The 14,674-nt window shown below is 42.8% G+C and overlaps 1 protein-coding gene across 2 annotated transcripts; it reads right to left on the bottom strand.

Annotated features, from left to right (window-relative positions):
• Positions 1-343: 343 nt before the first annotated feature.
• Positions 344-14,453, bottom strand: TIGIT (T cell immunoreceptor with Ig and ITIM domains). Of its 2 annotated transcripts, none has more exons than XM_032299010.1 (4): positions 14,284-14,453; positions 12,532-12,861; positions 9,047-9,153; positions 344-704 (listed from the first exon to the last, which is right to left on the bottom strand). In XM_032299010.1, exons 1-4 carry the CDS (start codon positions 14,342-14,344, stop codon positions 477-479), a joined length of 726 nt encoding a protein of 241 aa, XP_032154901.1. In that variant the 5' UTR covers positions 14,345-14,453; the 3' UTR covers positions 344-476. The 2 variants fall into 2 exon arrangements, with proteins under 2 accessions (XP_032154901.1, XP_032154900.1); XM_032299009.1 differs by having other exon boundaries at positions 344-707; positions 14,284-14,451.
• Positions 14,454-14,674: the final 221 nt, after the last annotated feature.

Consider the following 14,674-nt stretch of genomic DNA (forward strand, 5'->3'; position numbering starts at 1 on the left):
AGTTCTTGAGGTCAGATACCAAGATTTAGTCACTCTCAAATCTCCCCATAGAGACTGATACCAGGCCTTATTAATAACATGCCTTTGAATGAGTAAATGTTACCAAAAATGAGAGTGAAAAAATGAGATGACGATGGCTCTGCAGTCATGCCATTCTCGTCATCAACCACAAAACCTTGTAGCCCAAAATGCTGGCCGGTGCCATTATGAGGATCTGCTCAAACAGCCAGATTTAAAACCAGGTCAAGATATTTTTTAATTTTGCATTTTTGATCAAGGTCCAAGTTACTCACCCTAGGCCTGTCATAATGCAGAATGGAATAGAATGAAAAGGCCAAGGAAATGAAGATGAAGAAGAGAATGACATTTATTCACTCAACTGAACACACAGAGCACTGATGGAGAGTACAGCTACTTATATATTCATCTATAATAGCAAAGATAAAAGTTTGTCTTCCAGAAGATGCCTCTGGTTGCTAACCATTCTCTGTGAAGAAGCTCTCCAGGCTTCTGTAACTTAGGACATTGAAGTAGTCATGCAGCTCAGCACAGCCATCTCCCCCCTGTTCTCCGCAGAGCCCAGCAGGTGCACCTTCTGCCTGGACACAGCTTTCTGGGGATGAGGGAGCACTGACACTCCGTTCCTCCTGTCCAGCTGGTTTCCTCCGGAGGCCGCTTTCCACAGAATGGATTCTAAGAGATTTCTTCTAAAAACAAGCAAACTACAAAGTGAGTATGTGGGGATGTTATTCAAATGTTACTCCCCAATATGACACATATTGAGAGTTATCATGATCTCTCTCTTCCTTTTTACCCACATACATACGGGCAAACTTGTTCTTACCAACACCAATTCCTTAGCCCTTAATTTCTCAACCGCGATACAGCTAGATTTCAATTCTAACCACTCCATGGAAACTACACTTGCTACATACACCATGTGCCATACACCTTGCTACTTCCTGTTCACTAAGCTTAGTGGGGCAGCTTTCCATTCTCTATTTTCTTTTACTCTTTACTGTACTTGACTCTGTTGACCTCTTCCTTTCTGAAATGCTCTCTTTCCCTGGTTCCTATGGCATCACTCTCTCCTGATTCTCTTCTCCTCCTTTGAACCCCCACTATCATCTTCAGCCAAGCCTGCCCCCTTTCTCTTTGCACAAAATCTCCCCAAACCATGGGGTTCCCCATGGTTCTGCCCTCTGCTTTCTCTCACAGTAAACATGCCCTCTGGTTACTTCATGAGCATCTACCTTCTTATATCTACAACTACCATCTGTCCTCTGAAGATGCCCAAATCTCTATCCAAACTAGCCCAGGCTTCTGCCCTGAGCTGCAGACCAAGGTGTCCACCTGTTCACTGGGCATCATCACCTGACAACCCACAGCAAGCTCAGACTCAAATTATCTCAAAAGAAACCATCATATTCCCTCCCCAACAAACCACACCTGCCCTTATATTCACTGCCCTGTTTTATGGCACCAGCTGATCAGAAAACTGGAGGCTGATGTTCAACTCAAATTATCTATAAAACCTCATCCAGTTTTAATCCTAGGCGGTTCTGAAATCTACTCCCTCTTTTCCATCTCTATATCTATGTCTTATCTCTCACCTGGACTTCATGCTCACTGTCTCTGGATTCCCTCTTACTTCTAGCCCAACTTCATATGGTCACCAGCAGAGTGATTTTCAAAAATGAAAGTTGGGTCAGTCCATACTTCTGCCTAAAACTCTTCAATGGCTCCCACTGTGTATAGGAGGGTGCTTAACCTGAGATGCACAGGTGGATTTCAGGGAATTTGTAAATTGCATAGAGAATGTTGCCTAGAGGGACATTCTTCTAGGAAGAAAATCCATACTTTCACTACATTTCCCACAAGAAACTGTGATGATCCCCAAAACATCCCTTGTGATGTTCCCACTCACCTTTCCAGTTTACATGCCAGGAAAAATGCTAAGTGCCTTACAAGACTTATTATTTCACTGAAGTTTTCTCATGACCTTATGAAGGTAATGCCATCATAGTCAGCATTTTACAGAAGAGGAAACTGAGGGTCAGCAAAGTTAGGTGGCGTAGATACTCAAGTGGTGGAGCTGGGACCCAAACCTACAACTGTCTAATTCCAAAGACCATGCTCTGAAATAATGCAATCTATGCATTATTTCTTCCATTTCTATGCTCTCAAGGTCTGTAGCGAATGCTGTTGGTACCTGTCATAGATAATTTTAGGTATCAGCTTAACTGGATTGACGGACCTGAGACAGCTGGTAATGCCATTTTGGGTGTGTCTGTGAGGGTGTCTCCAAAGGAGATTGGCGTCTTAGTCTGAGTGAAGTGAGTGGGTAAACTCCACCCTAAATGTAGCCAGGCACCATCCAGTCACCTGGGAGCTTGCCTTTCCCAAAACAAAAGAGATGCAAAATTGGTCTTTCTCTCTTTGGAATTGGGATGCACTCTTCTCCTCCTGTCCTTGGACGTCAGGACCCCAGGCTCCATGGCTTTGGGACTCCAGGATTTACACCAGTGCCCCCCACCCTGAGTTTTCAGGCCTTTAGCTTTGGACTGAGAATTGTACCAACAGCCTCACTGGTTCTGAGGCTGTTGGACTTGAACTTAGACATGTTACCAGCATTCCGAGGTCTCCAGCTTGCTGACAGCCTGGGGTAAGACTCCTCAGCCTTTACAGTCACATGAACCAATTCCCCTAAGAAATTCCCGCTTATCTATCTATCTATCCATCCATCTATCTATCTCTCCTATGGATTCTGTCTCTCTGGAGACCCCTAACTAATATACAGTTTCTTCTCAGATCCCTCTACCTGACCTGCACTCCCATTATTTTCCAGATGCTGGAGTATAGGCTGTGAGCAAATAGCAGCCCCTTCTCTGGAGAATTGCTCTTTGGGCCTTCCCTGGTAAGCAGCCAGAAATAGTACTGACCTAGGTGGATTTCCAAAAGGCCATCTCCCTGCCTGAAGGTTCAACCAACTCTTTGTACAATTCTTGCTTCAGCCAAGTATCCAGCTGAGACCACATCCGTGCTGAGCTTTCCTCCATTGGTCCTCCCAATACTGCTTCTTTCACTACCTTTCATCTGAAAGCCATCCCAATATGTCAATCTCACCAGAATTTGCATGTCAGGCTCTATTTCCAGGAAGCTGATCTAAAACAGTTGCTACTGGGAAGAGTCCTAGAAGGCAGCCTGTAAGAACAGTATTGGGGAATGGGATCACTAACTTGCTAGGTGGCAACACAAACTCCATGGCTGGTGGTGAAATGAGATGGACACAGATGGAAGAGAACTATGAGCTGGTGCAATGACTCTAACATTTGAGATGTATAGGGTAAATAGTAACTGTTAGAACTCTGGAATTGGGTAAATAATATGGAGTAAATAGTAACTATTAGGACTCAAAAGTGACTTTTGCCAAATTGTACCGATGGACTGAAGAGAGAAAATGACAGCCTCGGCTCTATCAGCAACTCAAAGTGTGAGACTTACAGCTCCTCCTTGGCAGCATTTAAGAGACACACATCTCTCCAGCAGCTGAAGACCAGGTATATAAGCTAAGTGTAAAATGGACAAACTTTAAACAAGGCTGGATTCTAACCCTATGTAAATTTTCTATGCCAAAGTTAGCATCTTGATAGTAGAGGAGGAGTCTCTGAAAACTTGGAACGAGGATCTCTGGAAAGATGCATTTGAGAGCTGTGAACCACCTGCTTCTCTTATGCCATCTGGAGTGGCAGAAGTGGCCCACTTCCCTTTGATGGAAGAGAATCCCTGCTGGGACCTGCCTTGCCTCCCCTATTGGCCATCAGATCCATAATTAGGGTAAAATCTCTAACAGAGGAAGTGCTGGGTCTGCTAAGAAAAGAGAAAGCTTATATACTAAGGGGCGTGGCTAACATCTACTGGCAGGAACCGAGAGAAGATGCCTAGGCATGAATTCTGAAGGTGATGGATTGTGGTGGGGGTTAGAACATAAGACTGGATGAGGGATAATCTGTCAGTATTGGAACACACAAGATTTAACACCCTCACAAGGGCCCCAGAAGATAATTCTGATATACTGCTGTTAATAGAGATGACAACACTGCTTTGGCAAACTATGGAAAAGGAAAACACGATGCTTGGAGAAGCGAGAATGCTAGAATAAACCTACTAAATCAGGAGTTGACAAACTGAGTTTCTTGAGTCAAATATGTCCCATTGCTGGTTTTTGTACAGCCCATGAACTAAAGATGGGTTTTATATTTTAAGTGTTAAAAAAAAAAAAGACTTTTAAAAAGTGGTATCTTATGCACAGCAAAAGAAATAATCAGCAGAGTAAACAGACAACCCACAGAGTGGGAGAAAATATTTGCAAACTATGTATCCAACTAAGGACTAATATCCAGAATCTACAAGGAGCTCAAATAAATCATCTAAAAACACAAACGATCCCATCAAAAAGTGGGCTAAGGACAAAAGCAGACAATTCTCAGAAGAGGATATACAAATGGCCAACAAGCATATAAACAAAAAAAAAAAACACTCAACATTACTAACCATCAGGGAAATATAAATCAAAACCATAATGCAATACCACCTTACTCTGGCAAGAATGTCCTTAATCAAAAAAATTAAAAAATCATAGATGTTGGCGTGGATGTGCTAAAAGGGGAACACTTTCTTTTACACTGCTGGTGGAAATGTAAACTAGTACAACCACTGTGGAAAACAGTGTGGAGATTCCTTAAAGAACTAAAAGTAGAACTACCGTTTGATCCAAATCGCACTACTGAGTATCTACCCAGAGGAAAATAAGTCATTATACGAAAAAGATACTTGCCTATACATATGTGTGTGTGTGTGTGTGTGTGTGTGTGTGTGTATTCCACTAAAAATATATATATTTCACTATATATATATATATATATTCCACAATATAGATATGTATTCCACTAAAATATATATAAAAAATATATATATATTTATAGAGGAGAAGTATCTATCTATCTATATATAGTGGAATATATATATAGTGGAACATATATAGGTATTTATATGTATATGTATATATATTATATATATTGTATATGTATATATAATATATATATGTAATACATATATAATATATATATTATATATATAAATACCTAATATATGCATTTCTCCTCTATAAATATATATATATATATACACACACACACACATATATATATAAATTCCTGCTTCTCTATCTATCTATCCATCCATCTATCTATCTCTCCTATGGGTTCTGTCTTTCTGGAGACCCCTAACTAATATACAGTTTCTGCTCAGATCCCTCTACCTGACACACACAAACACACATATATATAGTGCAATACTACTCAGCCATGAAAAGAAACAAAATAATGGCATTCCCAGCAGCCTGGATGGAATTGGAAACCACTATTACAACTATTACAAGTGAAGTAACTCAGTTCTCACTCATAAGTGGGCGCTAAGCTATGAGGATGCAAAGCCATAGAATGATACAATGGACTTTTGGGGACTCAGGGGAAAGAGTGGGAGAGGGGTGAGTGATAAAGGACTACACATTGGATACAGTGTACACTGTTCGGGTGATGGGTGCACCAAAATCTCAGAAATCACCACTAGAGAACTTATTCATTCCCCAAAAATCTGTTGAAATAAAAAATAATAATATAAAAATTAAAAAAGCTTATAGAATGAAAAAGTAATATTTTATTACACATAAAAATTATGTGAAATTAACATTTTAATGTTTATAAATAAAGGTTTATTGGACAGAGCCATATATTCATTCATTTATATATAATCTACAACACCTTCACATTAGTATGGCAGAGATGAATTGTTGCAACAGAGACCACATGACCTACAAACCCAAAAGACATACTATCTGTCCCTTCACAGAGAAACTTTGCCAATCCCTGTACCGAATAACTTCAAATACCCAATAGCTAATTTTGTTGGGTTTTCTAGGGAAGATCCAGAGAATGAGGGGAAAAAAAGCAGCAGGAAAAGGATGTTCCTTTTACTAAGCTGAAAAGGAATGTGCTAGTGAGGGGAGTTCCAGCATCATTGAGAAGTTTGGTGGCATTTCTCCTCTAATAAGCTAGGGCGAAAGTAGGAGATGCTTTTACAGAACTGAATCCCTAGTAGCAATGAAGACGAGGAGATCTCAAAATAGTACAGGACAGATAGCAGTACTTAAGAAACAAAATGGATGTAATTACTGCAATGGGAACCAAGAAAGCTTGATCCATGGGGATGTCAAAATGGTTAACAGAGCATGGTGTACCCAGAAGAAAGGTAGCTGGAGAGCCAACAAGGGTATCGCTTACTTACATCATCAAAAGAGATTAAGACTACATGAGAGAAGGCTGAGGCCAGCCAACCCCATGGAAAGTCAAGATCCTCTGTCCAGCTTTCAGGAGTATGAACACTGCTGGTATGGATCCCGTCCATTTGCCCCTTGGCTCTACTCATGAACCTTCTTCACCCTATTCTGTGCCCTGTGAAGACTGTACCATATGTACTACATCAATGAGTTACCTTGTCTTCCCACCTTAGTTTGAGTTCAGCCAATGCAGAGCAACAGTAGGGGAATAGAGAAAGGAATGAGATGAGGGTATGTAGTTCCCTTTGTTCTCTCTGCAGGGTGGCCTTGGACTGGTTGTGACCCTCTAGCAAATACTACAGCACTTCTGAAGGAGGCCCGTCCACATAACTCTCTCCACATAACTCTCTCCTTCCAGGCCCCAGTAATTATCCCCTCCATGCCCCTTTGAAGAACTAGAAACGGTTACAACACCTTGCTACTCCTCCTTATGGTGTCCTTACATCCTACCAGACTTTTGGAAATCCTATTATTAAACTGTCTTCAAACAACCCAGTTTCAGAGTACTATATGTGTTCCCTGCTGGAACTCTGAATAATGCAAGTATAAAACGTTTTGAGCAAGGAGAGAGAGAGAGAGAAGACTGGTAGCTATACCCCAAGTACAGGGAAGAAGCAGAGAGGACTCCAGCTACACAGGAAGCAGTGGAAATGTCAGAGAGGGCAGGGATCAAACACTCTAGAAGGGGAGAAACAGGACTTCATAGCTACTGGCTCCCTCTCTTCACCTTCTTCTCTTTCTCAACCCTCCAGATGACCAAAGTTAGTCCAAGTGCCCAGAATGAAAATTAACTTGTTTTGAATCCTTAACAGGAAAAATTTTTCAGCTCCTTCTAAAGAACCTTTGATTCTTTTATTCCAGACCATCAGGACACGGCTGACAGCAGAGATTTTGTTCACCAACCACCATAGCAGCTCCCTTCCCAGCTCAGAGATCAATTTTCATCTTCTTCACCTCTCCCCTCTATTCAGTGATTTCTCTGGTCCTCACCTTCCCCTAGAGGGTTCATTTCCCCGTTATGTCTACTGTGACAGCCAACACCTAAATGAAAACATTATAGGTTATTGGCTTTCCCAACAGCACCAGCCACATCTCAGCTACTGCCGTTCAACCAGGCTGCAGAATTGAGTTGTTACTTGAGTGGAATTAGAGTTGGAGGGAAAGTGGGTTAGGATCTCGGGAGGAGGGTCTAGGATAAAGGTAGAAATTATAAACTTCCTGTGTTTCCCAAAATGTTTATGTGCTGACTTGAATTAAGGTGACCTGGGCTGAGCTGACTTAAAGGACCCAAGAGATCAGACAAAACTAGAGGTGGAAACTCTTTCACTCCTCCTGATGAATACCAGCAGCTGATTTCACTGATATAAATTCTGATTTATACACAAATTTCACTGATGTAATTCATTATTTATAAATATTTTACATGAAATATGCCACTTGTTCATCACAACTCTATGATATAGAGCAAGCAAAATGATAATACAGCTATGGTTCTAATGTGTCCCCCAAAAATCCTCGTGTTGGAAACTTAATTACCATTGTAATAGTATTAAGTGGTAATGCTTTTAAGAGGTGATTAGACCATGAGGGATCTGCCCTCAGGAAGGGATTAACGTCATTATCTCAGGAGTGGGTTAGGTATCATGGGAGTAAGTTCCTAATTAAAAGGATGAGTTTGGCCCCATTTCTCTCGCAGTCTCTCACATGCACTCACTCATTGCATGATGCCTTCTGCCACAGGATGAACCTTGCCAAATCCACCATGCTCTGGACTTCTCAGCCTCCAGAACCACGAGCCAAATAAACTTGTTTTCTTTATAAATTTCTCAATATATTGTATTCTGTTACAGTAGCAGAAAATAGACCAAGACAAATCCGGAAATGAAGACCTTGAAAGATTAAGTAACTTTCCTAAAAGCATACATTCAGTGCCAAAACTAGAAACTAAATCTTTCAATTCCCTGTTCATTACTCTTTCAACCATATAAGCTCTTAAGCTAAAGTAACAGAGGATTTACAACCTGCTGCTCTTGCAATGCACATTTTACCACCAATTTTTTTTTTTTTAGAGATGGAGTCTTGCTCTGTTGCCCAGGCTGGAGTGCAGTCATGGCTCACTGCAGCCTTGAACTCCTAGACTCAAGTGATCCTCCTGCCACAGTCTCTGGAATTGATGGAATTACAGATGTGAGCTGCAGCCCCTGGCCTAAACCTACATTTTTGGAGTGTTTCTTTCTCATTCTACAGACATGCTGGGTAGCCTAGCACTACCAAAGAGTTGTAAAAATCAAAAAAGCTAATGTGCAGAAAGCTCTAGCAGATACAGATGCCCACAATGCATCAAAATCATAGTAGATAAATTAAGCTCTCAGAGCAGTGGCTTAACGGATAGGCAGAAACCAGGAGTTACGGACGACAGCAACATGGGTAGGAAACAGGTCCAGCTGTCCAGGGGCTCCCACCCTTTGAGAGAAACAGGGGAGAGCATAAATCACTGCACTAACAGGCAGAACAAGTGCCAGGAAAATGGCAGAGGGCACTGGGGAAGATCACATCTGGGTATCTTGCTGGGCAGAAAGAGAACCTGAAAGGACCAGGGTGGCAGGGGTAGGGGCGCCCATGGCTGAGATGTGCAGCCAGAGCCATTACCTTTCCAGCCAACACGACCACCCCGATGACTGCTGTGCAGATGACCACCAACGTCGCGGCTGTGGCTCCAAGCAATAGAACCTGGAACCTGGCACTGTGCTCAGCCACTAGAGGGAGAACAAAACAGAGGTGAGTGGCAGAAGCCAGAAGTGAAGCTGATTTCCCCAGGGCAGCCTGAGCTTCATGGCAGAGAGGTGGGGATTGGCCAGGCCCCTTGTGTAATCACAGGACTGGAGCCTTTAAGCCCAACACTTGAGCAGAGTATCCATCTGGCCCATCATGAAATCAATGACTGATCTTTTGAGCAGTGGTGTACCTTGCATATTTGACACCAGAGCAGGTCGTTTTAACACTCCTTTCCTCTCTATGACAAAATCATTTTCGGTAATCATGAAATGAAACAAATAATATGTCCAGAAAAAAACTCAGAATGTGAATATTTTCTTTTATTAAACTTCAAATATAAAATCATATCAATAAAAATATTTAAATCAAAATTAAAGTTAATATTAAATTACAAAAGTGAAAAAACTTGTAACCTTTTACCTTAAGCCTGTAACACTTATTTCCAGCTAGGCTGTGAAACCCTCTGGGGTATGAGACTCTGGAGTCTTATCCTTCACTGTTTTCTCAGCATCTGGCACATAGTGAATGCTCAGTAAATACTTGTGGCATACGTGAAATCATGAACTACTGAATTTCATTAAGAGAGAACATGTAAGTGGAAGGAAGAAGATGCAGGAGGGGAGTTTTGAGGAGATGAGTAGGATCTGACCCAGGAAGAGTGTGAGAAGAAGAACACCATCACCTTATGCACACTGTGCTGCAGGTGAGTTTCCCGGCTCCCCCAGGAACTCAGGCAGGACTCAGGTATCCAGGAGAGTCTTGAAAGGAAAAGGGGGCAGCAGAATTCTGACACCTTGTCCCTCTAACTAAGGGTTTGGGTTGCTAAAAAGTGGCTTAGGAATCCAATCCATAATAAGACAAGGGTGGTGCCTGCAGAATTCAAATTCCCCACAACGTTTCCTCCTGCCTCGAGGGGCTCAGTCACAGCAGGCCAGGATGGCTCCCGGTCAGCCACAGCCATACAGTTAGCTCCGGAGGAAAGAGGGCAGATGGAAGGCAAAGGGGTCAATGGAGGACACACTGCAGGGATAGCTGCAGAGGGCTATCCATAAAACCAGGAAAGGATGTATGATCAGTTTGGGGGCAGAGCCAGATTGGAGCCAGGATTAGGCCTAAATTCTCTTATACCTTGGGGATAGATGAAGATAAGATGGGGCTAAAAGCATGTTGAGGTTTAGGGAAGATTAATATAATGAGTTTGGTTGGATTTAAGGGTACGTTAGAGATACAATTAGGACCAGCGTGGAATTTGGGATATTAGGAATATCAATTTCGTTCAAAATTTTTGGTTTGAAATAAAAGCACCAATGTCTCCATTCACAGTTATGGTCATAGAACAAAGATGTCAAGATCTTTGAAACAGAAGCAGTCCTGAGTAAGCGTGACGTCACTACGTGCAGGGTGGGGAAGGGGCGGACTCTGTATAAAGGTTACTTAAACCTTCTACCTATTAACCACGTTAACTTTAGAGAAAAAAAAAAAAAAAAAAAAAAGATTAGAAATAGCTTAAATATTACAGATAGATAGTATTAGGATAGGGACTTGGACTAAGGTTTGAGATCAGGTTCAAAAAGAAGGCAGGGTTGGTGCTAATACAAGTAATTAAGGAGAGTTAGCATTCCACAGAAACAACTGACTGCTGGGGAAACAAGAGGGAAGTGCCAAGGGACCAATGGTGTTCCCTGGAGTCTGCCATGGCAAAGGGGTGGAAACATACAGGCTTTGTGGGGAGGCTGCGCAGGGGTTTCCAGTAGAGCATCTTCTGATCTCTCTCCCCAGGGGTTCATGAGCCACAGAGAAGAAATCTCCACCTTCATTTCCCCAGGTTCATGCTGGGAAATAGCCGTGCCACTGTGGCCTTGGGGAGGAGTGTGCATGTCAAGTAGCAATGATCCATGAATGGCCTGGCGGGGACATTAGCAACAAGACATAGCTCCCATCTGGTCTTCAGTTGCTGGGACCACCTCCCCATAGGGGCCTTCTGCCCGACCTCCCTCCCTTTTCCTGGTCCTGCTGTCTGGCAATGGGTCCTCTGGCATATGACACTGGGGTAAAGAGCCCAGAATGGTCAAGGTCATCACTTGGTTACTTTGCATGAATCCAGGTCCCCTGCCCTGCTTACTGTCCCAGGCCTCTTCTAACCACGAACCAATAAATAGCATAAAAACTGGCCCTTCTTAAGTTAAGCGTATTACATGTCTAGCACTGCTGTAAGACCTTGCTTGTAACACTCATGAAAGTATTCACCACATTTTGTCAACAAGAAGATTGAGAAAAAGTACATAATTTACCCAGATTTCATGGGGTCAACAACGATAGTCAACCCCAGAGAGTGCAAACCAGCTAAGACGTAACATTTGAAAGGAAACTTTAAGGTAACCTTTTATCTTCTCAGTTTACACATATTTTGCAAATCATATGACTTAATTTCCAACATCAGCAGTAAATAGGAGTTCTGAGGGCGCAGTTTAGTAGAATAAAATCATGTGTTAAAATCAGCCCTACCACTCTGAGCAACTCCAAGCCCCAGCTTCTGCCTGCATCAAACAAATGGGAATCATATTAATAGTTAACACTTACATAGCACTGACCACGTTCCAGGCATTGTTCTAAGGACATTTTCTTGTAGTCAGGAATTCGATCCTACATTAGTATCATATAAGATCTTACATTCATCCTCATTTCATAGATGAGAAAACTGATACACAGAAGCTAAGAAATCCTGTCTGAGGGCAACGGCAGAGCCAGGATTTGCATCCAGCCTGTCTGGTGTCAGAGTCTGAGCTTTTATCCATGGTGCTATACTGTCTCACAGAGAGGATAAGAATCCTTTTCTAACCTCTGGGAATTGGTTTAAGTGTGCAGGTGGATAATGAATATGAAGGCATTTTGGAAACTTGGAAATACCACACAAATGTAAATTATTGGAAAATTAAACTTAGCACTGGCTGTGCTTTGTTTTTAACCAGCTCTAATCTTTATACATTTAGAGGTTCATTCTAATTTGCACAAATGATACTAAATCAATAAGTGGGAACTTTTGCATATGACCTCATCAACGGTCTTCCTAGGAAATATAGGTAAGATGTGCTTCTTACGTAAGAACAGTGGTTCTCAGTATTGGCTGCCCATTAGAATTACCTGGAAATGCTTTTAGAACCTACCTCTTCTTAGCTCTGCCATTAGGGATTCTGATTGAACTGGTCTGGGTGGGGTCTTAGCATCAGTATGATTTAAAATCTCTTTAGGTGATTCAAATGTGATCCTGAATTGAGAAGCCCTGCTTCTCAGTGTTTCGGGATTGCATTTTCTACACTAGAGGGAGAGGTTTATCCACCAACTTGCTCCAGCAGGAATACCTGAGCTTTCTTGGACCTCCAGGAAGAGTCTCCCAGTGTAAGTCCCATCAGGGTAGGTGTGATAGATGCAGAAATACTCCCCGGTATCGTTCATGGTCAGCGACTGGAGGGTGAGGCCCAGGCCGGGGCCTGGGGCCACTCGATCCTTAAAGGCTGGGAAGATGTGCCACCCCAAGTCAGCATCGCAAATGGCTAGAAGCTGGTCCTGCTGCTTCCAGTTGACCTGGGTCACTTGTGCCGTGGTGGAGGAGAAGTGACATTGTAAGATGACAGAGCCACTTTTCTCTGCAGAAATGTTCCCCATTGTTACTATGGCGCCTGTCATCATTCCTAGGGAAGAGGACAAAGCACATGTGAGTCCTGGGTCAGCAGCTAGCCTTCAGCCTTCCTAGAAAAACTCTAAGGGGCTTTGAGGCCACAGCTGGGTCTTGAAATGACAGTTTCTCTAGTCCATCCTGTTGCTCCACATATAGACTGTCATTATTTCCCATTTCTTCCATTTCAAGAGACACTCCTCTCCAAGCCTGTTATTCAAGGCTCCCGGTCTCCATCAGGTTCTCCTTCCAGTCTTCTTGGCCTTCTCCAAACTTCTCTACTCCAGCCCAGCCCAGCCCATCTCCTCCCCGCCCACTGCCCTGTGCTTCCAGAGATTACCTCTGCCCCTCTTTACGCCCCACCCACAGGAAGGCTTGTCAAGGCTGCACTCCCTCCCTGCCTCCTAGAAGACCCCAGCCCATCTCCATCTCCCTTTCCCCTTCATACTCACTGCCTGTATTGTATAATTAGCACCTTACTAAATGCCCGGCTTATGACTACACAACTTAGCATGTTGCCCTCTCAGCATATTCTGCCATGTAGCTTCATGGCTGGCTTGTTATTTTCATAGGCTTATTTAATCTACCTGCTTAGAACATAAACCCCTGTCAGCCGACACTGCCTCTTCTGTTTTTGTTTTATTTTGTTTTGTTTTTATGTGTCTTTCTGCAGCCTAGTTCTGTGCTGGATGCATTATCCTTTGAAATAAAACCTTGCTGTTTGGTTGATTGTCATTTGGGGTGCCTGGAAAAACCTTCAGGAAAGCTAAGAAATCCAACAGAAAAGGAAGCTTAGCAGGAAACCGTGTTCTCCCAGGCATAACCTCCCTCTGAGCACTCAGCCTCTCCCCAGCAACCCTGGGCACATCTCCAGCCTCACACAGCTCAGAAAGCAACATCATAACTAGTTGATACCACGGTTTTAAAATATTTGTGTTCCCCTCCCTCAGAAATAGTTGACTCAGATTTTTAATAGAGAAGAAATAAATTTAACAAAAAATCGGCCTCTAGTGGTAGAATCTCTGGAATCTGTGAAAAACATTTTCAATTTGCAGAGAACTTACAGTGTTTTCCTAGAAAGTTCCTCAAAGGCAACAGAAAAGAAACTGGAGCAGGAATGAGCTTCTAAAAGCAAACTGGCAATGCTTCCTGCCCAGCCCTTCTTCTTCCCCTGCCCCTTTCTTGTGCTAGCCAGTCAGGCTTCCCCAATCCCAAGAGTCTACAAAGTCCTTCATCTGCCACCAAAAACAGAGCCACATCTCACTCTCAGAGATTGTCCTTTCTTATGTGAGAGTACACAGGACTCTAAAAACTGCATTTCTTTCCCTTAAGCTGCCGTGGCATGCATTTGGAGTCTTCCCTGCATAAGCACCCAGTCTCCATACCAAGCTCAGCCTCGTATTCCCTCCCCACTGCTCTGCTGGGTTTCAGGCCTTACCTGAGGTGAGGGGAGCCTGCCTCAGCCCCTGGGCCCAGATCAGGAGGAGACACCACTGCATACTTCTGCCCAGAGGGCCTAGGAAGCAGATGTTGCCTCTTCTGCCACAGGAACTAGCCAACTGCAGATAAGACAGTAAAACTGAGCCTACAAGAAACAAGGGTCTCGGAAAAACCAAGTTGGGCAAAAACCATGTTAAAAACACATAAAGTTCTCAACACGTACACAAACGGCGTAGGGTGAGCCACAAGAAAGGCCATGAAGGAAACATTTAAAAATAAACAAAAAATTGTGGTTAGAGGTACACTCGTCTTTGGGTTGTAATTAGTCAAGCTATTGTTTTTAAGTTTTGTCTTAATGAACTTTTCTAAAAATCAGCCTTTATCCAAAG

Source organism: Sapajus apella, unplaced genomic scaffold (genome assembly GCF_009761245.1).
Source record: "Sapajus apella isolate SASKATOON/1434 unplaced genomic scaffold, GSC_monkey_1.0 scaffold40, whole genome shotgun sequence".
In the NCBI taxonomy this organism is placed as follows: Eukaryota; Metazoa; Chordata; class Mammalia; order Primates; family Cebidae; genus Sapajus; species Sapajus apella.

Excerpts from the sequence above, each read along its gene's own strand:
- TIGIT (XM_032299009.1), bottom strand. The coding sequence starts at position 14,344 with ATGCAGTGGTGTCTCCTCCTGATCTGGGCCCAGGGGCTGAGGCAGGCT. Across the intron at positions 9,154-12,531 it reads GGAGGTCCAAGAAAGCTCAG|TGGCTGAGCACAGTGCCAGG; the intron begins GTATTCCTGCTG and ends TTCTCCCTCTAG. Across the intron at positions 708-9,046 it reads TGGTCGTGTTGGCTGGAAAG|AAGAAATCTCTTAGAATCCA; the intron begins GTAATGGCTCTG and ends GCTTGTTTTTAG.